The sequence below is a fragment of the Salvelinus sp. IW2-2015 genome, linkage group LG4q.1:29 (genome assembly GCF_002910315.2).
Source record: "Salvelinus sp. IW2-2015 linkage group LG4q.1:29, ASM291031v2, whole genome shotgun sequence".
Lineage (NCBI taxonomy): Eukaryota > Metazoa > Chordata > Actinopteri > Salmoniformes > Salmonidae > Salvelinus > Salvelinus sp. IW2-2015.
In genome coordinates this window covers 72,619,178-72,641,255 of record NC_036842.1, presented here as the reverse complement: position 1 = coordinate 72,641,255, position 22,078 = coordinate 72,619,178, and the positions used below count along the sequence as shown (strand labels likewise).

General features: G+C 41.6%; 3 protein-coding genes and 1 pseudogene across 4 annotated transcripts in view; 2 read left to right on the top strand and 2 right to left on the bottom strand.

Moving 5' to 3' along the window:
- Positions 1–761: 761 nt before the first annotated feature.
- LOC111962506 (transmembrane protein 263) lies at positions 762–9,249 on the bottom strand. Of its 2 annotated transcripts, none has more exons than XM_023985643.2 (3): positions 8,950–9,249; positions 6,992–7,065; positions 762–6,399 (listed from the first exon to the last, which is right to left on the bottom strand). In XM_023985643.2, exons 2-3 carry the CDS (start codon positions 7,056–7,058, stop codon positions 6,101–6,103), a joined length of 366 nt encoding a protein of 121 aa, XP_023841411.1. In that variant the 5' UTR covers positions 7,059–7,065; positions 8,950–9,249; the 3' UTR covers positions 762–6,100. The 2 variants fall into 2 exon arrangements, with proteins under 2 accessions (XP_023841411.1, XP_023841412.1); XM_023985644.2 differs by lacking the exon at positions 8,950–9,249 and adding an exon at positions 7,242–7,328.
- Positions 9,250–10,020: 771 nt separating this feature from the next.
- On the bottom strand, positions 10,021–12,265 carry LOC111962505 (tubulin alpha chain-like). The gene is made up of 4 exons (XM_023985642.3): positions 12,089–12,265; positions 11,470–11,692; positions 11,158–11,306; positions 10,021–11,077 (listed from the first exon to the last, which is right to left on the bottom strand). The coding sequence occupies exons 1-4, from the start codon at positions 12,089–12,091 to the stop codon at positions 10,100–10,102; spliced, it is 1,353 nt and encodes a 450-aa protein (XP_023841410.1). The 5' UTR covers positions 12,092–12,265; the 3' UTR covers positions 10,021–10,099.
- Positions 12,266–13,584: 1,319 nt separating this feature from the next.
- LOC111960996 (ammonium transporter Rh type A-like) lies at positions 13,585–16,651 on the top strand (annotated as a pseudogene).
- Positions 16,652–18,767: 2,116 nt separating this feature from the next.
- The window catches only part of LOC111962503 (polymerase (RNA) III (DNA directed) polypeptide B), a 49,429-nt gene continuing 46,118 nt past the window's right edge, over positions 18,768–22,078 (top strand). The window contains exon 1 of the mRNA XM_023985640.2: positions 18,768–18,955. Coding sequence (XP_023841408.1) covers positions 18,884–18,955 — 72 coding nt within the window. The 5' untranslated portion in view covers positions 18,768–18,883. The remainder of the gene's footprint in view (positions 18,956–22,078) is intronic.

Below are 22,078 nucleotides of genomic sequence, written 5' to 3'. Positions count from 1 at the left end.
ACAGTCTGCACTTTAACCATTGTATCATTTAAAATCAAAAGTGCTGGAGAACAGAGCCAAAACAACAAGTGTCACTGTCCCAATACTTTTGGAGCTCACTCTCTCTGTGTGTGTGTACATATATATATATATATACACACACATAGTATATATTTTTACATCTTTTAACCATTTAGCAGACGCTCTTATCCAGAGCGATTTACAGAAGTAAGTGTATAGACTTTGATAGTTATTTTTCTTAAGAGTCATGAAACTCATGGCAGCCCGGCAGCAGGGGACAGTGAGATTCTGATGCTATTTGAGGTGATCTCATTATCACAGGCCTGTTAGTTAATCCCAGAGATTAGGTGGCCAAATTGGCTCTTCACCTGGTCAGCTTTCACTGAAGCATATTCAGTCTGAGTTGACTTGGTTCTGTGAAATACGACATAGAATTTCAAATACTGGTGCAGGATCCTGTCACCGAGCATTTAAGTCTGGCTTTAGCGAACAACCATTTTGGAAAAGTATTTTTCCACGAACCACATCTGCGTCTAGGAAATTGAATAGCCTTGAGGCATATATCTCCCTTATTCCCTAGTTAGCTCTCTACTGATTTCTATTCATGAAGGTACCCAGTGTCTGTAATCAGGCCAGGTTAGGGTAATTAAATGGGGACAACATCGAAAAGGCAAAAAAGACAACTTAATTTTCACCATCTATGATTCTTGGGTCGAAACAAGCTTCCAAGTCTGGTCAATTAAAAAGAATACGGCAAGGTCTCAGATTTAGAGCATATTTTAATCARACATAACTAATCAACCGCTAGTTACAATGATCCACATAAGTCTACTTAGATGGTTTCTGATTGTTAACTAATCAACCGCTATTTACAATMACCCATATAGGCCTACTTAGATTCTGTTTCTATGATGGTCAAGAGGTATTATGACAGTGTTAAGCGGAGCAGTGAGCACTAGTGAGCAGTGATATGAAAAGGTATGTGATTTATTTCTTCTTCACTCTTGGAACAGTCACCTCAGCCTCGCTCTCAGCAGCCACCACTTAAATTGGGTCTTTGAAGTGTAAAATCTCTAGCTCCTGGACTTCGCACCAATGGGCCTCATTATTGATTCCTCCAAAAGGTTGAATCACAACCTTGTTAGCAGCTGAGGAAAAGGCTGGGGCATTTCATATCCTTCATCTGCCGAGTGTGAAAGCTACGGTATCGCCACTAACTCATACGACTAATGCACAGGGGGCTCAAGGTTACAGTCCCTGTGTAAAGCTGCCGCATGTCAATTCCCTCCAGGCACTGATAGACAGTGGAACAGGGAAGAAGAAAAGCCCCCAGTTACACATTGATGTAAGTGTGTGAATTCTAGACTGTCTAGACGGCAGGGGAGATCCATTCTGGATTTCTCACCACCTCTTCCTCATAATAAGTGAGAAACAGAGACATTTCTAAGACAAAAGGTTTGAGATTGAGAACATTTGGACTTGAAATGCTGCACTAACACAGTTCATGACGAGAGTCATGGACATGCAGATTCTATACAAAATCTAGTACTATTTCAGTTGTACTTTCCTACTGAAATACATGCTTCGTCCGTAAAACAAACTGCTCAACCTGAAGCCATATCATACAACATTTGGCTATTCATTCTCCACAAGTAATTTGTTTTTATGTGAGTGCCATACAGTATATACAGAGTATAAAAAAACATGAAATACACCTGCTCTTTCCATGACATAGACTGACCAGGTGAATCCAGGTGAAAATGATGATCCCATATTGATGTCACTTGTTAAATCCACTTCAAATCMTTGTAGGTAAAGGGGAAGAGACAGGTTAAAGAAGGATTTTTAAGCCTGGAGACAATTGAGACATGGATTGTGTATGTGTGCCATTCAGAGGGTGAATGGGCAAGACAAAAMATTTAAGTACCTTTGAATGGGGTATGGTAGTAGGTGCCAGGCGCACCGGTTTGTGTCAAGAACTGCAACGTGGCTGGGTTTTTCACAGCCAACAATTTCCTGTGTGTATCAAGAATGGTCTACCACCCAAAGGACATCCAGCCAACTTGACACAACTGTGGGAAGCATTAGCAACAACATGGGCCAGCATCCCTGTGGAACACTTGACAACTTGTAGAGTCCATGCCCTGACGAATTTAGTCTGTTCTGGGCGCAACTCAATATTAGGAAGGTSTTCCTAATGTATACTCAGTGTACAACTGCTTTGGAAAAGTGTGAAAGGTCTGTATTACCACAACTGTTTGCCTATGTCTATGTAGCGTGGTGAGGAATCAGTAATTCCAGTATAACAGCCTGAGGTTGCCTCGCCTTGAGAGTAGACTATCAGACAGTATACTGATATTACAACTGGACTCTGGAACTGTACTGCAAGCAACAGAGTGAACGCACTCAAATGGACTCATTTACTGCTCTGTTGCTGAAATATCTCAAGATGAAACGTCCACCAGTTTGGCTTTGAAAATATAACTGTCATTTTGATCGTCATGGAACCAGTTCCATTTCGGACTCTAAACCCTTCACTTATAGCCCTTACCCATTCAGTGTTCACAGAAGACGAGATACACAGTAAGTAAAAGGGACATGGTGGAGGCGAACCACAAATGTTTAATTCCAGGCTCAACCAGGCTCAACCCACTATGCATGTGTGTAGACCTGAAAGGATTGGAGAGCGATATCAGACGGAAACGTGGCACTATTAACATATTGCTTAATCCAATCCTCTCACATCTACACAAAGTGCCTAAGGGGCAGATTTGGGATTAGGCAGCCTATTTTACAGGCTAGGTGGCTCTACTGTTATATTGACTATACAGTCCTTTTAGATTAGAGAACAGAGAGGTAGGAGCTAGGGGAGGGGGATACTGAAATGCATCTCCGCAGTGTTGACAAGCCAAACAAATAGAAAACAACTGATTATCCTAGTTCCTATTCACACCGTCAAACCTTAATGACAAACGGGCAAAACAACTGCTCTGAGGCGTATTCATTTTTCATATATTTTTCCATTAAATTATAGACAAATCTTGAACAAAAGAAATATCCATGTGATGTTACACACCCAATTTTAAGAATTCACTGATTAATAGTCAAATCCTTTGGTAGAGAACTACAGTACCAGTCAAAAGTTTGAACACACCTACTCATTCAAGGGTTTTTCTTTATTTGTATTATTTTCTACTTTGTAGAATAATAGTGGAGACATCAAAACTATGAAATAACACATACGGAATCATGTAGTAACCAAAAAAGTGTTAAACAAATCTTAATAGATTTTAGATTCTTTGCCTTGATGACAGCTTTGCACACTCTTGCATTCTCTCAACCAGCTTCACCTGAAATGCTTTTCCAACAGTCTTGAAGGGGTTCCCACATATGCTGAGTACTTGCTGGCTGCTTTTCCTTCACTCTGCGGTCCAACTCATCCCAAACCACCTCAATTGGGTTGAGGTCGGGTGATTGTGGAGGCCAGGTCATCTGATGTAGCACTCCATCATGCTCCTTCTTGGTCAAATATCCCTTACACAGCCTGGAGGTTTGTTGGGTCATTATCCTGTTGAAAGACAAATGATAGTCCCACTAAGCGCAAACCAGATGGGATGGCGTATCGCTGCAGAATGCTGTGGTAGCCATGCTGGTTAAGCGTGCCTTGAATTCTAAATAAATCACAGACAGTGTCACCAGCAAAGCAGCCTACACTATCACACCTCATCCTCCATGCTTCATGGTGGGAACCACACATGCAGAGATCATCCGTTAACCTTCTCTGCGTCTCTCAAAGACATGGCTAAAAATCWGACCAAAGGACAGATTWCCACCGGTCTAATGTCCGTTGCTAGTGTTTCTTGGCCCAAGCAAGTCTATTCTTATTATTGGTGTCCTTTAGTACTGGTTTCTTTGCAGCAATTCGACCATGATTCACACAGTCTCCTCTGAACAGTTGATGTTGAGATGTGTCTTGTACTTGAACTCTGTGAAGCATTTATTTGAGCTGCAATTTCTGAGGCTGGTAACTAATGAACTTATCCTCTACAGCAGAGGTAACTCTGGGTCTTCTTTTCCTGTGGCGGTCCTCATGAGAGCCAGTTTCATCATAGCGCTTGATGGTTTTTGCAACTGCACTTGAAGAAACTTTKAAAGTTGATGAAATTTTCCATATTGACTGACCTTCATGTCTTAAAGTAATGATGTACTGTRGTTTCTCTTTGCTTATTTAAGCTGTTTTTGCCATAATATGGACTTGGTCTTTTACCAAAAAGGGGTATCTTCTGTATACCACCCCTACCTTTTCACAACACAACTGATTGGCATTCCCAAAATGTACTTTTAACAAGGCACATCTGTTAATTGAAATGCATTCCAGATAGCTACCTCATGAAACTGGTTGAGAGAATGCCAATAGTGTGCAAAGCTGTCATCAAGGCAAAGGGTGGCTACTTTGAAGTCTCAAATCGAAAATATATTTTGATTTATTTAACACTTTTTTGGTTACTATATGATTCCATGTGTTATTTCATCGTTTTGATGTCTTCACTATTCTACAGTGTAGAAAATAGAAAAAATAAAGAAAAACCCTTGAATGAGTAGGTGTGTCCAAACTTTTGACTGGAACTGTATATTGATAATATGAATACATTTTATTTCTAATACCAACAATAGAAAAAGACAACTTCTTAAATTCATTCAAAAATGGAAAATGCTAAAGTAGGCTAGTTTGTTTTTTGGCAGTAGAACAACATGTGGACTACGGAATAAGATGATAGATATATTAGTGGTAGGTAAAAAAAATGAATAAGTTACTTTAGTTCAGGCTTTTTTGTGGGAATAAGGCACCTTGTTGTAAAGTGAAAGATCAAAATATAGCGAGAGGAAGGAACAGCAGTGACAGAGCTCCGTGATTCAACGCACCATCAGTGAAAAAATTAAGAGTTCGTACCATCAAAGGGGAAACGGATCCTAAAACTACTCCGTCATTGAAAAACATGAGGTTACATTACTTGCACCAAAAGATGAAGATGAAAAAGATGAATGGAAATGAACATTTCCACTTTAGAGCATTTCCCTGGTGGAGAAATAAAATCCCTAKGAAAAAAGAAAAAAAAATCCCCCTCACATCAGGAACGGGGAGTTTGAGATATAAATCGTATACTTTACAGGGGAAGAAGAAAAAACAAAAGAAAACAATATCCACCAGCGTAAACATCTAGTCAGGAACATTGACTTCCCTAGCAGTGTTCAGTCTACAATAGCCCGGGCAGGTAGCGTTAAAACCCCAGCGTGCCGTGGTATTTATTGGTTGAGCGGCYGGAGAGTGATGAGTGTTGTTGTGGGAAAGAGCACCAAGGCTGAGCGGCTGGGCCCCAGATGCACAGAGTCCGTAATCTCAGAAATAGAATCAATCAGAGAGATGGAGTGCAGCCATCAACTCCCCGCCGTCACCAATGCTTTTCAAAACAAGGCGCTGCCTCGGTGGTTGGAGCAGCCCGGTGCTGGCTTCTTCGATCTGAACCACACCTCAGCTCGGGGGTCAAGGTAGTAACCCCCTGTGCAGTCCCAGCACCAAACCCCCCCCATGAGATCCTCTTTATTTACTGTTAGAGGTGCCGGACTAGGCATCGATCACTGATTGTCTGACTGCCAAACACAGCAATGAACATGAACACCGCCTTAAACATTCTGAAAATGTTCTTGGCCTGTTTCTTAAACAGCGACCAGGAGATGGAACAAATACTAAGCAATAAAATAGGCCTAATATTTTCTTGGCTGGTTTTTATCTACAGAGTAAATACAACATTCAGTCAGTCATTTCATATTCCAACAGTTTGAGGCACTGGTTATTATTACAGACAAAGACAGGTGGGGTGGCCCCTGCACTGCTGACCAGGAACCCCCTTATTTAGTCTCCCCATCGGTGACCAGGCCACATAATGAGAGTGGTCCATAGACACTCGCGGATCAGAGTGTAGGCCTCCACAAAAAGAGAACACACACACACGACTTTGAATCCTCTGTAGCCTCCAGGCCCCTCCACACTGTAGATGAAACAGACATGAGACCCAAAACGGCATCTCCGTCCGTCCCCTCCTCAGTCAGACTTGTCCTTCTTCTTGCCTCCTCCGATAGGAACTTTATTGGCCACCGCTGAGCCTACTGCAGAAACGCCTCCAGCTACAGCACACACCCCTCCTTTCACCAGCCCCACCCCAATGCCAGGTACAGCGGCCACTGAGGTGACGGCGGTCTTGGTCAGGTCGAAGCTCTTCCCTCCTATCCAGGCCACCCCACCCACAGTGGCTCCCACAGCACCTTTAGTGACACTGAAGAGTCCTCCAGTCACTCTGGAGAACATGCTTGGCTGGGGCGCGGGGTGATCCTTGTTACCGTCTGATGAGAGACAATAGGGTGTTAGTGTTGAGAGAAGTTAAGCAGAGGAACAGAGCAACTTCCCCAGTTTATGGAAAAAGATCTCCGTTCCACATTGTACAGACAGTGCCACAATAGAATGATGAATAGGCTCCTACATGGAAGTTTGTGTCATTGAACCATGTCTTCTGCTTAGAATGGTCTATTGTGACCACATGATAGAGTAATAGCTCCACTAGAAAGATAAAGCTAAATATAGTTACGATGGCCCTCAATAGCCCTCATTGCTTCTAATGACAAAGGAATCAGTGTGTGGTGGGCTAGACAGAAACTGTAGAGCCACTAACAATGCAGAAGATGGAACGGTAATGCCACCTATTGGTACAAATAAAAATGCCTCAAATTCACTCAGACATCGAATTTGTGAGGACATTTAAAAAAGTTCAGGTTTACTATAGTTAGGCCTATTAATAAGATCTTCAGTGATAGGATGGCATTCAAGTTACTGTTACGTAGCCTCCTACATTACTGAGTGTCAGTGTACAATACGTATTATCATTGTCCATTCAATGTTCATCAGCTTGTTATTGATAACTAAAGAGACTGAACTGACCTGTTGGATGCTCGTCTTTGAGGTATGCTGGGATTTCATCCTGCTGCTGCTGCTCGCTTTGACTCATCTTCCCTCTAGGCAGGAGAGAAAACAGGTAAAGTCAACCAATTCATTATCTCTTAAGTAGGCTATATCATTACTTCTTCCCAAATGAGGCACCATAGAGTAAACATTTTGCCTCTGGCAGTTGGGCGTTAGGTTAGGTAAGTTCTTGAAAAACAAGGTGGGGATGGATTGCCTTTGGACTAACCATTCCTCTGTCTGACTTTAAGCCAGGGTGTGCTGCCTGCTTCTAACAACGCCAAACAAGGCAGACCTGTTTACTGTTGAAGCACAGAGAATAAGCAGACAGAGAGACAGATTCAGAGAGCCAGTGGGGGGAAAAAATGACTGGGCTCTCAGCTATGTTCAACTCAACAAGATGAAAATCAAGAAATTTACAGAACATGGAATTCATTTATTTTACTCAATCGGTAGCTTTGTTTTTTGTTCTTATTTGACAGAGCGCACCATCTGCAAAGTAGGATCACAAAGACATTTCAAGACCAGAGCGGCAAGTTACCGGCACCAAACAGAAGATATGCACATGATAGTAATACAAAGACATGATAAAGCCTAATTCTTAGAAGGGAAGCCTTGAACAGAGTCAACATAAGTCATATGCTTGCTGAGGACCTTTGTACATGATCTTATGGACCTAATTAGTGTTGTAGAAACATGTGCTGTTCAACAGCTCTATGTGCATGTAGCCTGTAGGGCATTCCTATGTGGCAGTTACAGTGGCATCAAACTGTACTTCACACTACAGTAAACTAGCCTCGTCTATAAGCAAACTTCGCTCTTCACGTGCCCCCCACAGTTCAACATAGCAAACTCACAGATACACCATTGTGTAAAAGCTTTAATTATCCTATTTCTTTTAGGCATAGCACTAGTCTGGAAATTAGAAATGGACCAAAAAATATCTAGGTGCTGGCTAGAGTACRTTCATTTCACAGTAAAAGGGTTAGGGGTCCAGTTGTGCTTAAGTAAGCAACAATTAAAGACCGTTAATAAAGCCACCTTTTAGGCCTAGTTAGGCATAGAGCCAAGCTGGTGTGAATATAGTTTCAGTAGACAGAATTTGTGGTACATAACTCAGATATGTGGAGATGGAGACAATTTAATAAATTAAATATATTCACTTACATTTAAGTACTAGCTACTTGAAAATCGTTTTGTGAGCATAATGAACATCCAAAATACGTTCAATCTAAAATATTTAAATAAGAGTTGTTATTTAGCTGGGTATGGTCACTGACGTGGCAGCCAATGTCATTCGGCTAACTCCAAAATGAATTACAGTGGATAGATGACATATACACTTGTTACAGTACATAATTAATTTCCCATTTGAAAAATATCAGATTACTTAGCTAGCTGGGTACTATTATCTGATGAATACAAATAAATAGTAATACTAGCAAGCCATGACCCAACCAAACTCTGTGTTTCAACGGAGTTTGACAAGCTAGCTAGGCTAGTTAGCATGCTCAATAGCAAGGCTAGCATAGATGGTTGGCTAGCGTTAGTTAATTAGCTTTGTGTTTTAGCAAAATAGCTATCCTCTCATTCAATTAGCTAGCTCAATTTGAAACAAAACGTTCTACTTGAAACAGTTGTCTGAATATATATATATATATATATATATAGTTTCAAATTAGCTAGTTAGTGGGGCAAGGGCGAAAAGCAACTTTGTTAGCCAACTTTTTACTAGCTAGCTAGCGAAATCACTCATTGGAAACTGCATGGATAGCTAACGTTAGCTAACTAACAGTAGCTAGATAATTTGCAAACTACTTAACGTTAATTTATTTTAGAGATTGCAAGTGTAGAATGGCTTTTTCTATCTTATAACACGTTTATATAAATCGATTCATATGTCTTAAATTACAGCCCGTTAAAAAAAGTACAATTACCTTGTTTTTTCTGTCTGTTCTGACGTTGCAGATATCCTCAACTGTCAGCAACGGGGMTTTTTTTTCTTAGGAACGAGCTAGCTACAGTGGAGATGGCTAAAGTAGCCAGTAAACGAGGTACTTTGTCGCCACGATAAGAAATAAAAGATAATACTAAGTAAATGGCACAGTATAAWAGAACAAAACAATTTGCATAAGTATAATACAGGAACAATTTATAGTSCAATATTTAGTGTTCTGGGGAAACGGGATTTGGGGGAAAGTGTTCACATTTAGTATTTAGCTATTACCAGTCTGGTAGCAGCAGTTGTGTGTAGCATGAATGTATGCTACGGTGCAGGTGGTCAGCCCAGTTCACGTGTTCAGCAGTCTGATGGCTTGTAGACAGAAACTGTCTCCCCGAGCATGTTTGTATTAGACCTTATGCGCGGATACAGTCTGCCCGATATTAACGGGGTGGAACAGCTCAGGGCTGTGATGGCATAACTTGGCACATTTAACGTAGCAGTACAAATGTTTTAGTCTTTGAGAAAGACTATAGCTAATCTTTCAAAATGTCGATTTATATATATATATGTAGCTCTACAATGATAACTGGGTATAATTTAACGCACGTAATGCAAAAGTAGCAATTTTTTTCTATTTGCATATTAAACACGCAACCACTCATGACACAGCTGAGAATGCACTTTATCTGCATATTGCAGTATCAGGGTCAGACTTGTCAATGTAATGCATAATATGTGCAGTCACAGACAGGTTGTGGTCCCATTGACAAAGCTTGATTTACACTAGTCAGTTATGAAGATATTCCTCCCCATCATAGTTATGGTGCAAGATGCACGGTTAAAGGCTTAACTACAGTCAAGTAGTCAGAATGCACACAAAATCTTCAGTGCAAATGTACCAACTCGGGCCATCTTGTCAAGCGCTAATCTTCCATGACCAATTTGCATGCCACCCACAAAGTGTATAAGCCATTCCAGGACCTCTTCATTACAGTTACACAGCCAACCAAATCCTCAGATTTATCAAGTAAAAAAAATCAAAAGTAAATGACACATGCAAGAATTCAAACGCTTTGAGTTTTATTATAATTAGACAAGAGGCTGCTTGGAGAACAAGTATAAATGCTGGTTGGGAGGCATATTTAGTATTCATCTTCTTCCGCCTCACAACCGTCACCAGAGTCTGCCCCCACCTCCTCATAATCTTTCTCCAGAGCAGCCATGTCTTCTCTGGCCTCAGAGAACTCCCCCTCCTCCATGCCTTCACCCACATACCAGTGCACAAAGGCCCGCTTGGCATACATCAGGTCAAACTTGTGGTCCAGACGACTCCAAGCCTCTGCAATAGCTGTGGTGTTACTCAGCATGCACACAGCTCTCTGCACCTTGGCCAGATCACCCCCAGGCACAACAGTAGGCGGCTGGTAGTTGATCCCCACCTTGAACCCTGTCGGACACCAATCCACAAATTGGATGGATTTGCGGGTCTTGATGTGYGCGATGGCTGCGTTGACATCTTTGGGCACCACGTCACCACGGTACAGCAAGCAGCAGGCCATGTACTTGCCATGCCTGGGATCGCACTTTACCATCTGGTTAGCCGGTTCAAAGCAGGCATTTGTGATCTCAGGAACAGAGAGTTGCTCGTGATAGGCCCTTTCTGCTGAGATGATGGGAGCATAAGTGACCAGGGGGAAGTGGATACGGGGGTAAGGAACCAGGTTGGTCTGGAACTCTGTCAGATCCACATTGAGTGCGCCATCAAAGCGCAAAGAGGCAGTAATTGAGGAGACGATCTGGGCAACGAGGCGGTTCAGATTGGTGTAAGATGGACGCTCCACACCAAGATTACGCTTGCAGATGTCAAAGATGGCCTCATTGTCCACCATGAAAGAGCAATCCGAGTGCTCCAGAGTGGTATGCGTTGTCAAGATGGAGTTGTAGGGCTCCACAACTGCCGTGGACACTTGGGGCGCAGGGTAGACTGAGAACTCCAGTTTGGACTTCTTCCCGTAATCGACAGACAGGCGCTCCATTAAGAGCGAACCAAAGCCAGAGCCAGTCCCACCTCCAAAACTATGAAATATAAGGAATCCTTGTAGTCCAGTGCACTGGTCAGCCTGAGGAGAACGAGCACTCATTAACAATTCATCCAAATTTCACCATGGTGGGACTTGCAACTAGAGATAGAACCACTCACCATTTTACGCATTCTGTCCAGTACAGATTCCACTATCTCCTTGCCAATGGTGTAATGGCCACGTGCGTAGTTATTGGCAGCATCCTCCTTGCCACTGATGAGTTGTTCAGGGTGATAAAGCTGACGATAGTGTCCATTCCTTATTTCATCTAGAATACATTATATTGGCATATACAGAAAAGACCAGTAGTGTTTAATAAAAAATAAACTAGGTGCCATACAAACAAATCAAGATATTACATGTCAATGTACACCATGACATTTTATACCATTGAGGTTGTAGAGCTAGCTATACAACTATATGTTCCTTACCCACAACTGTAGGCTCCAAATCTATGAAGACAGCCCTGGGAACATATTTCCCACTGCCAGTCTCACTAAAGAAGGTACCAAACGAAGAATCAGCCAGGGAAGCAGTACTGGATTCATGTAGTCTCCCATCTGGTTGGAAACCATGCTCCAGGCAATACAACTCCCAACATGCATTGCCCATCTGGACACCTGCTTGGCCAATGTGTATAGAAATGCACTCCCTCTGTCAAGACAAGAGTAATTGAATTTTAAGTGCATAGCCTAACATTTTCAAAACTGTGCTATATTGCATGTTGTAGCCCAACTATTTGGGGTCATGACAAAGTTGCTCAACTTAAAATGTACTTTTGGCCTGAATACTAGTGCAAACCACAGGAGGTTGGTGCACCTTAAATTGGGGAAGACAGGCTCATGCAATGGCTGTAGCAGAATGGTATCAAATACAAGACACGTGGTTTCCATGTGTTTGATGCAGTCTCAACCATTATGAGCCATCCTCCCTGCAACAGCCTCCACTAGCGCAAACATAACTCCAGAGAAAAGCTCAAAATCGGTATTAGATTTGAAAAGATCACTAAATTAGTAAGACACCAAAGCATTTTAGTAAACTTCAGCTTACCATTGTTCAGCAGCTACAAATGGAATGTAATTTAGGAATGACAGTTCAACAGATTCTTCATGTAAATCACAAGTGCAAACAATAGAAAATATTTTCATATCAACCATTAAGTTTTAGCAAAACCAGATTTGTCAAAAGCACACCACAACAGCCCACTAACCTAAAACACAAAACAAATTGTCAAATGGGCCTGGCTTATAGATGCTTCAGCAATCAATTGTGGGGGTGTGGCTTTCAATTGACTTAAAGGGCTAATGTCATTTTTAGCTACCAAGTTGTACCTAACAATAGGGTGATATCAGGTTTTACTATTGCCKCCCCAAATTCAAATCTGGATCTCCAAGCTAGTATCACTGCTTTTCTTTTATTATTCCCCTCTAATCATGGACTGACATAGACCTGGGACACCAGGTGGGTGCAGTTAATTATGTTAGAACATAAAACCAGCAGTACTCCGCACCTCCTGGGTAGGATTTGAATACCACTGCTATAGCCTATCTATTTCATGATTCAATAATGGATGTGCCATTCTGACTTTCTTAGGAGCCTAGTACTGGACTAAAAGGAACTTTCTATAGAGGGGTCATTCAATGAATAGAGTGCCTTTTGGATAGAGTAATTTGGTCCCCCAAAAGCATTGTCACGAAGAGCACATATTCAACTTCATGACATACATGTTTTCCCATCTCAAGAGGTTAAATTATGAAGAATTACTCTAAAAGTGACTATAAAGATGTTAAATAGTACTTTTGAAATAAAAAAGTTTAAAGGAATAGTTTTACCATATTAAAACTAGAATTCAGTTCACGTTACAGGGTTGACCTTAAACCAGCGGGTAAATAAATCACAATTCACATGTTCCTCTTGAAGAATCTTCAGAAATGACTTTCTCAAGTAACAAAACTAGGGCTTTAAAATGATGGTGAAAGCTTTTTGGGATTAAGTGGGTTAAAATCTTTCTAGAAGTTGGAAAAAAAAGACAAAATGGGGATCTTCATTGAAAACATTGAATTTATTTAAATTAAGACACACTACTATTGGAATTTCTATCATAGTTTTAGTTTAGTTAGAGCATAGATGTATGTGATCGAAATGTAAAATGGTGTGTTTTATTTAAGGAGGGGAAATAAAAGGCACTACACAGTTTCTCCACTGAATTTTTTTGTTCTTGTCCAGGACTATGCTTAATCATTGTCTGGGAAACCTGCTCATAGTCTTCCGTAACAGGCCTGATGGGCAGGAGGTTAGGTAAGTCCATCCAGGAGGTCAGGCCTGCCACCCTGACCTGTCAAGCCACCCTGGTAGACCTCAAAAAGCAGGTGACATGAACAGTGCTCAGTAGAAGTTTCGTACCCTTAAATTGTTTTGTTGTAATTATTGACATTTAATGGATGATATTGTAGGGTCTACACTTATTTCCCCACTCTCCCTTCCTTTCTATGACACCAACATTATGTGTACCATTTTTATCTATATACTGAATTCCAGGTTTGAACATGATGGTGATTCTGGGATTTGGCTTTCTGGCCACATTACTGGTGCGATATAGTTTCAGTGGATCTGGATTTACCCTCCTGGTGGCAGCGATGGCTGTGTAGTGGGCAGTTATCCTAAATGGCTTTGAGTCTTTGTATTACAGGAAATATCTGTTTTTTGATTTTACTTGGCTTCGTTCAATTTGTTTCTAAGCTAAAACAACGAAATCTATAGGATTGTAATGTCAACACACAGGCAGGGTCCCTGAATACCATCATGCTGCTCCACATCTTTGGGTCCATCTTTGGACTGATGATGTCAAGGGTCTTCAACCAAGAAGGATCCAAGCAACAGCTTGAGAAAGAGAAAATGGTCAGCAAGATGGATGTATTGTCCTTAATAGGTATGTACATAGCCAAATGCTAAGTGCTCCACCAATCACTTGTTTGTTGTATGTATTCTATACAACACTAGAATATTAAAATCTGTCATAAGAAGTAATCAATGTGGCAGTTAAATTGAACATATTAAAGGGATTGTTCACCCATCTTAGAAAATTATACATTGGTTTCCTTACCCTAAGTTGTCTATGGAAAAGGTAAGACAGCAATTCATGCTTTGGTTTTGTGGCCAGGTATTTGGTTACATCTTGCCTGTGCTCTCCAGGGAGGTACTGTGTTCCTGTGGAGGTTCTGGCACAGTTTTAAATATGTGCCTGTGGACCATCCTGTTAGGGGGAGGAGGCTGAGAGCTCTCTACAGCACCTAATGGCCCTGGCAGTTAGTGCCCTCACAGCTGCTGGTGGTACTGTGCTCAACAGCCCCAATGGAAAATTGAACATGGTAAAGATTAACTGAACATTTTCTGATAGTCAGAGGGATGTCAGAGGTAGGAGGTCAGGTTGGGTCAGAGAGCAGTAGCAGCATCCATTAAACCATCAGACATAACATGTAGAACAGAAGAACCATTTAAGAAGTTCACCTATTGGTAGATGGGTAAAAATGTAAATAAAGCAAACATTGAATATCCCTTTGAGCATGGGTAAGTAATTAATTATACTTTGGATGGTGTATCAATGGGGCAAATCCAACACATCACTGAGTATCACTTCATATTTTTTGGGATAAAAATGTACGGAAGAGAGCTAAGCACAGGCAAACCTGGTTCAGTCTGCTTTCCAACACACACTGGGAGACAAATTCACCTTTCAGCAGGACAATAACCTAAAACACAAGGCCAAATATACACTGGAGTGGCTTACCAAGAAGACCATGAATGTTCCTGAGTTGCCTAGTTACAGTTTGGACTTAAATCAGCTTGAAAATCTATGGCAAGACTTGAAAATGGCTGTCTAGCAATGATCAACGACCAACTTGACAGAGCTTGAAGAATTTTAAAAAGAATKATGTGCAAATATTGTACAATCCAGATGTGCAAAGCTCTTAGATACATGCCCATAAAGACACAGCTGTAATCACTGCCAAAGGTGATTCTAGCATGTATTGACTCAGGGGTGTGAATACTAATGTATATTTTTTATTTTATTTATTTTACCTTTATTTAACTAGGCAAGTCAGTRAAGAACAAATTCTTATTTTCAATGACGGCCTAGGAACAGTGGGTTAACTGCCTGTTCAGGGGTAGAACGACAGATTTGTACCTTGTCAGCTCGTGGATTTGAACTTTCAACCTTTCGGTTACTAGTCCAATGCTCTAACCACTAGGCTACCCTGCCACCCCACATAAGATAGTTCTGTATATCATTTCAATACATTAGCAGAAATTTCTAAAAACATGCTTTCACTTATGGGGTATGGTGTGTAGAGAGAAACTCTTGTGTGTAGAACGGAAAAAAAATATTTCATCCATTTTGAATTCAGGCTGTAACACAACAAAATGTGGAATAAGTCAAAGGGTATGAATAATTTCTGAAGGCACTGCACCCTATTGCAAACAGATTGCAGGCCTGCTACAGGGCATTTCCATGTAAAAGGACCCATGAGCGCCAACATGTGAAGTTCATAGGAACATGTCAAATCTTGTGCCAAATGAAATCAAAGAGTCCAAAAAAGAAATGGAGGCATATTTGAATTTTTCAACCATTTTCTATCCTAAATATTAGGAAAAATAAAGGCTTTGACTTCTGATRAAACAGATGGAAAGGGGGTCTTAGAAAACATCTACCAGAAAAAGTCTAAAAAGGTATTAGAAATACACAATCATCTTTAAGTAAAGACTCCTACCAGCTAATATCAAAGTATTCAGACCCCTTCACTTTTTCCAAATTCTAAAGTTGATTAAATATTTTTTTTCATCAATCTACACACAATGCCCCATAATGACAAAGCGAAAACAGGTTTTTAGACATTTTTGCAAATGTATTACAAATAAAAAAACAGAAATACCTTATTTACATAAGTATTCAGACCCTTTGCTATGAAACTCGAAATTGAGTTCAGGTGCATCCTGTTTCCATTGATCATCCTTGAGATGTTTTTACAACTTGATTGGAGTCCACCTGTGGTAAATTCAATTCATTGTACATGATTTGGAATGGCACACACCATCTATATAAGGTCCCACAGTTGACAGTGCATGTCAGAGCAAAAACCAAGCCATGAGGTCGAATGAATTGTTCGTAGAGCTCCGAGACAGGATTGTGTCAAGGCACAGATCTGGGGAAGGGTACCAAAAAATGTCTGCAGCATTGAAGGTCCCAAGAACACAGTGGCCTCCATCATTCTTAAATGGAAGAAGTTTGAAACCACCAAGACTCTCCCTGGAGCTGGCCGCATGGCAGAAATGAGCAATCAGGGGAGAAGGGCCTTGGTCAGGGAGMTGACCAAGAACCCGATGGTCCCTCTGACAGAGCTCCAGAGTTCCTCTGTGGAGATGGTTGTCCTTCTGGAAGGTTCTCCCATCTCTGCAGCACTCCACCAATCAGGGCTTTATGGTAGAGTAGCCAGACGGGAGCCAGTCCTCAGTAGAATGCACATGACAGCCCGCTTGGAGTTCGCCAAAAGGGACCTAAAGGACTCTCAAACCACGAMAAACAAGATTCTCTGGTTTGATGAAACCAAAGATTGAACTCTTTGTCCTGAATGCCAAGCGTCACGTCTGGAGGAAACCTGGCACCATCCCTACGGTGAAGCATGGTGGTGGCAGAATCATGTTMTGGGGATGATTTTCAGCGGCAGGGACCGGGAGACCAGTCAGGATTGAGGGAAGGATGAACAGATCAAAGTACAGAGTTTTAACCTGGTTGAAAACCTGCTCCAGAGCACTCAGAACCTCAGACTGGGGTGAAGGTTCACCTTCCAACAGAAAAACAACCCTAAGCACACAGCCAAGACAARGCAGGAGTGGCTTTGGGACAAGTCTCCGAATGTCCTTGAGTGGCCCAGCCAGAGCCCGGACTTGAACCCGATCAAACATCTCTGGAGAGACCTGAAAATAGCTGTGCAGCGACACTCCCCATCCAACCTGACAGAGCTTGAGAGGGTCTGCAGAGAAGAATGGGAGAAACTCCCCAAATACAGGTGTGCCAAGCTTGTAGCATCATACCCAAGAAGACTCGAGGCTGTAATCGCTGCCAAAGGTGCTTCAACAAAGTACTGAGTAAAGGGTCTGCATACTTATGTACATGTGATATTTCAGTTTTTGCTTTTCCATTATGGGGTATTGTGTGTAGATTAATGAGGGGGAAAAATCTATTTAATCAATTTTAGAATAAGGGTGTAACGTAACAAACTGTGGGAAAAGTCAATGGGTCTGAATACTTTCCGAATGCACTGTTGATTTAGTTTTGGATAAATTATTTGCCTTCTGTAAGTATAAGAAACATTGCCCTGTGCCTTGAAATTTTATTACCAAAATCCCACATTTCTTTGAGATATTTACAAATTTCTCTCCCTAATGCCACCTCTCTTTTCCTTTACTGTAACGAGTATCCTTACCCACTGAGCACCGACCAACACCGGGCGTCCATGGACCTTGAGAAGTAGTTGAAATTTGGTCAGTACCCCCTGGCCTTGATTTCAACGTCCACAGACGTCATTTTTTGTTATGGTTTTTTTCAACGTCCACAGATGTTGATTTTTGGTCCGGTTCAGACCAGCCTTGATTTGGTCAAAACCTATACATCCATGATTGGTTCAGATATGCTCCGGACCGGACCAAATCTAAACCAATCGTAGACGTCTAAGTTTTCACAAGTTTAGAGAACACAGTACAGTAGAGAACAGTAAAGTAAAAAAAAAGTTGAGTATTGCTGTACTGCTGTATGTACTCTACTGTTCTCTTCTGTACTGTACTCTACTGAGCAATTCAGCCCAGTTCCGTTATTGCCCTATACATTCCTTAGCTGGATTACATGTGTGGTAAAAATATTTGTGACACTCAGTATCTGATAATGCCATTAAAGTTGACAAGACAACAACAACTAACCATGACATATTGGGTAAATCTTCAAGGACATAAGGTTACACATCCTACAAAAAAAGTGCTCCTAGAGTGCTGGGAGCATGAACGAGATCTGAATGCAAGTTTTGGGTGGATAGGTAATGGCATGGGCCATGGTGACAGAGATGGGACTGTTTGGGAAGGAGTTCGGCCCCTCTGTGGTTCTTCCTGCTATCCCACCTTGGTTGRTRACTAAGTCAATTATAAACCTAGGGTTTCTTGAGAGGGTAAGAGCTGGTGAGGAAGGAGTAGATCCAGTAAATATTGTAAGTGAACATTTAAGAACTCAGTACTATGGTGTCTTGAATATATGCACTGATGGGGGCGGGGAGGTCCTCTGGTCGAGAGAGAAGGGAGAAAGTGTAATCACAAGACTGAGACTGGGACACACAACAGTATATTGAAATTGGTAGGAAAACATTGACTGGGAAGTGTGATCACTGTCATGAGGAGATGGAGACAGTGGAACATGTGCTATTTCAGTGCCAGCCATATGGGAGGGAAAGGGAGAGATTGTTATCAGATTTAATGAGTAATGGTGTTGAAGAGCCAAGCATAAGTGAACTGCTGAGAAAATCTTCAGGGGGTGTAAGTAATTATGTATTTCGTTTCGCATTTATACCTTCCCTGTCTGGTCCACACTCCAGTCCAGTTGGTCACGGTCATGCACCTTAAAGATGTCTGCCAACAACCATATAAAAACCACAGAAGAAGTATCTGTTAACGTTTTCTTGTTCAGCACGGTAGTCTTTTGCTGTGACACATCGAAGCGTACATGCTGTAGCGGCTTCCGGTTGRAGGAGAAACATTGGAAATGTGTTCTGGTGTTTACACGTTTTCACACAAACAGTAAAAAACATGGAAATTCTTGGAGAGGAGTTTGGAGATATGACTCCCCAGCAGCTTGCGGCTCCTGTCAATACTATKGAGGTAATTATATTGTTGCATTAGCACAATAGGATGACTGGGCGAACAGATAAGCCGAAGTGGTGTGCAGTTTGCACATGTTGTTTTCATTTTCAATGTAAAGTTCGCAAACGCATGTAGTTTTTAGCTAAGTTAGCTAGCTACTTGCCTAGAAACCCGACGTTGAATTGCATTGAGTTCTACGGCAGACATTTGCGTTTGAATCAGGAAYGAAATGCCCGAGATGCCGGTGTTTGGAGGACATATTGGCACGGGTGTTAGGCCCGGGACGATGTCGAGTGCCGGCAAACCGTGCCAATATATCCTCAACACCGCCTTCTCGGGCATTATCACTTTTGTACAACGGGTTACCAARATTCAAATAATGATTGACAGATTTAGATTCAAATAGTTATTTTGATGAATTTGTGCGTACTACTTCATCCTTCCACAATATATAGTCACGACACAAATCTAGCGTTGCTACCCAAGCCGGCTGGTCGTTCGTTATAAATCAATAACAGCAAAGTAGCCGTATTTGTTTAAGCTGTTTTCTAGTGACATTTATTTGGATACATCGATAAAAATTAGCTAATGAGGCGCAATTTTGCCTTGAATCGAAAATGTGCTCACTCGTCACTGGACACTGTTGTTCAGAGAAGCTAGCCAACTACTCAGTTAACACAATCACTTCAAACTGAAGCTGGAAAGACTGCAAACTAGCTGCCCTTAGTTTCATTTGACCTTTTTTCAATTGACATTTCTTTGTACAGTCGTGGCCAAAAGTTTTGAGAATGACACACATTCGTTTTTCAAAGGTTGCTGCCTCAGTGTCTTTAGATATTTTTGTCAGATGTTACTATGGAATACTGAAGTATAATTACACGCATTTCATAATTGTCAAAGGCTTTTATTGACAATTACATGAAGTTGATGCAAAGAGTCAATATTTGCAGTGTTGACCCTTCTTTTTCAAGACCTCTGCAATCTGCCCTGGCATGCTGTCAATTAACCTCTGGGCCACATCCTGACTTATGGCAGCCCATTCTTGCATAATCAATTCTTGGAGTTTGTCAGAATGTGTGTTTTTGTTTGTCCACCTGCCTCTTGACGATTGACCACAAGTTCTCAATGGGATTAAGGTCTGGGGAGTTTCCTGGCCATGGACCCAAAATATCAATGTTTTGTTCCAAGATGCCACTTAGTTATCACTTTTGCCTTATATTAAGGTGCTCGATCATGCTGGAAAAGGCATTGTTCGTCACCAAACTGTTCCTGGATGGTTGGGAGAAGTTGCTCTCGGAGGATGTGTTGGTACCATTCTTTATTCATGGCTGTGTTCTTAGGCAAAATTGTGAGTGAGCACACTCCCTTGGCTGAGAAGCAACCCCACACATGAATGGTCTCAGGATGCTTTACTGTTGGCATGACACAGGACTGATGGTAGCGCTCTCCTTGTCTTCTCCGGACAAGCTTTTTTCCAGATGCCCCAAACAATCGGAAAGGAGATTCATCAGAGAAAATGACTTTACCCCAGTCCTCAGCAGTCCAATCCCTGTACCTTTTGCAGATTATCAGTCTGTCCCTGATGTCTTTCCTGGAGAGAAGTGGCTTCTTTGCTGCCCTTCTTGACACCAGGCCATCCTCCAAAAGTCTTCGCCTCACTGTGTGTGCAGATGCACTCACACCTGCATGCTGCCATTCCTGAGCAAGCTCTGTACTGGTGGTGCCCCTATCCCGCAGCTGAATCAACTTTAGGAGACGGTCCTGGCGCTTGCTGGACTTTCTTGGGCGCTCTGAAGCCTTCACAACAATTGAACCGCTCTCCTTGAAGTTCTTGATGATCTGATAAATGGTTGATTTAGGTGCAATCTTACTGGTAGCGATATCCTTGCCTGTGAATCCCTTTTTGTGCAAAGCAATGATGACGGCACGTGTTTCCTTGCAGGTAACCATGGTTGACAGAGGAAGAGCAATGATTCCAAGCACCACCCTCCTTTTGACGCTTCCAGTCTGTTATTTGAACTCAATCAGCATGACAGAGTGATCTCCAGCCTTGTCCTCGTCAACACTCACACCTGTGTTAACGAGAGAATCACTGACATGATGTCAGCTGGTCCTGTTGTGGCAGGGCTGAAATGCAGTGGAAATGTTTTTGGGGGATTCAGTTCATTTGAATTGCAAAGTCCCTCTTTGCCTTGCATCTGAGCACTCTTCATAACATTTGAGTATATGCAAATTGCCATCATACAAACTGAGGCAGCAGACTTTGTGAAAATTAATATTAGTGTCATTCTCAACTTTTGGCCACGACTGTATATATCCATAAAAATGGATGCCAGCTGATTCATGATTTCGGCTGCCTGCCTATCTGTCTCCTCCAGACTCGTTCATTTATATGGGACAGCTGGAGATCGACTTTGAATATTGAAACAATGTCGGAGAGACGGATAGCAAGGTTTATACAATTCTCCGCTGTTGAAAACTAAACGTTAGTCTAAAAGACTTTCTAGGTGGTTTTTATAGTTGAGATCAAGTATATAAATTGCTGGGCTGATGAGACAGTGGATTGTGCAGTCAGATGGAACAGAGTAAATAGTCATTTTAATGTCATAGATTTAGCTGGTGATAATTTGTGGAATAGACACCGGCTGGAATGTGGTTTTAGCCAATCAGCATTCCGGATTAGACCCACCCGTTGATAAAAATCATATGAGCAGAACCATGTAAACACGTGCACAATCTCGAACTATGCATGCATGCATCTGGTGCATGTATTTGTATCTTGTGCGCATGCTTCAGTTGATAGAAAGTTGAATGRGCTACCAGCGCTTTGAAAAGTTTGTTATTTTACTTTCCTGTGGCTATATTGTCTCCCATTCCTACTGCCAAAAGGACCAACTGTACGGGCAACTTTTTAAAAAATTATTCAATATTCTGTCTTGTACAGGTCCTAATAGGAAACTTACCTGATTCCAATTTATTTCTGGCTGCCAGGGTAGCTAGATACTAGCTCTTGATCAGAACTCAGTTCCATTACACATAAATCATTGGACAAAGCGTCTTCTGTAAGGGGGAGTTTTGTTGGGAGTGGCAATGCTCTATCTGAACACTAACAGGCGTCGTTATCTTTCATATCAGCAATAA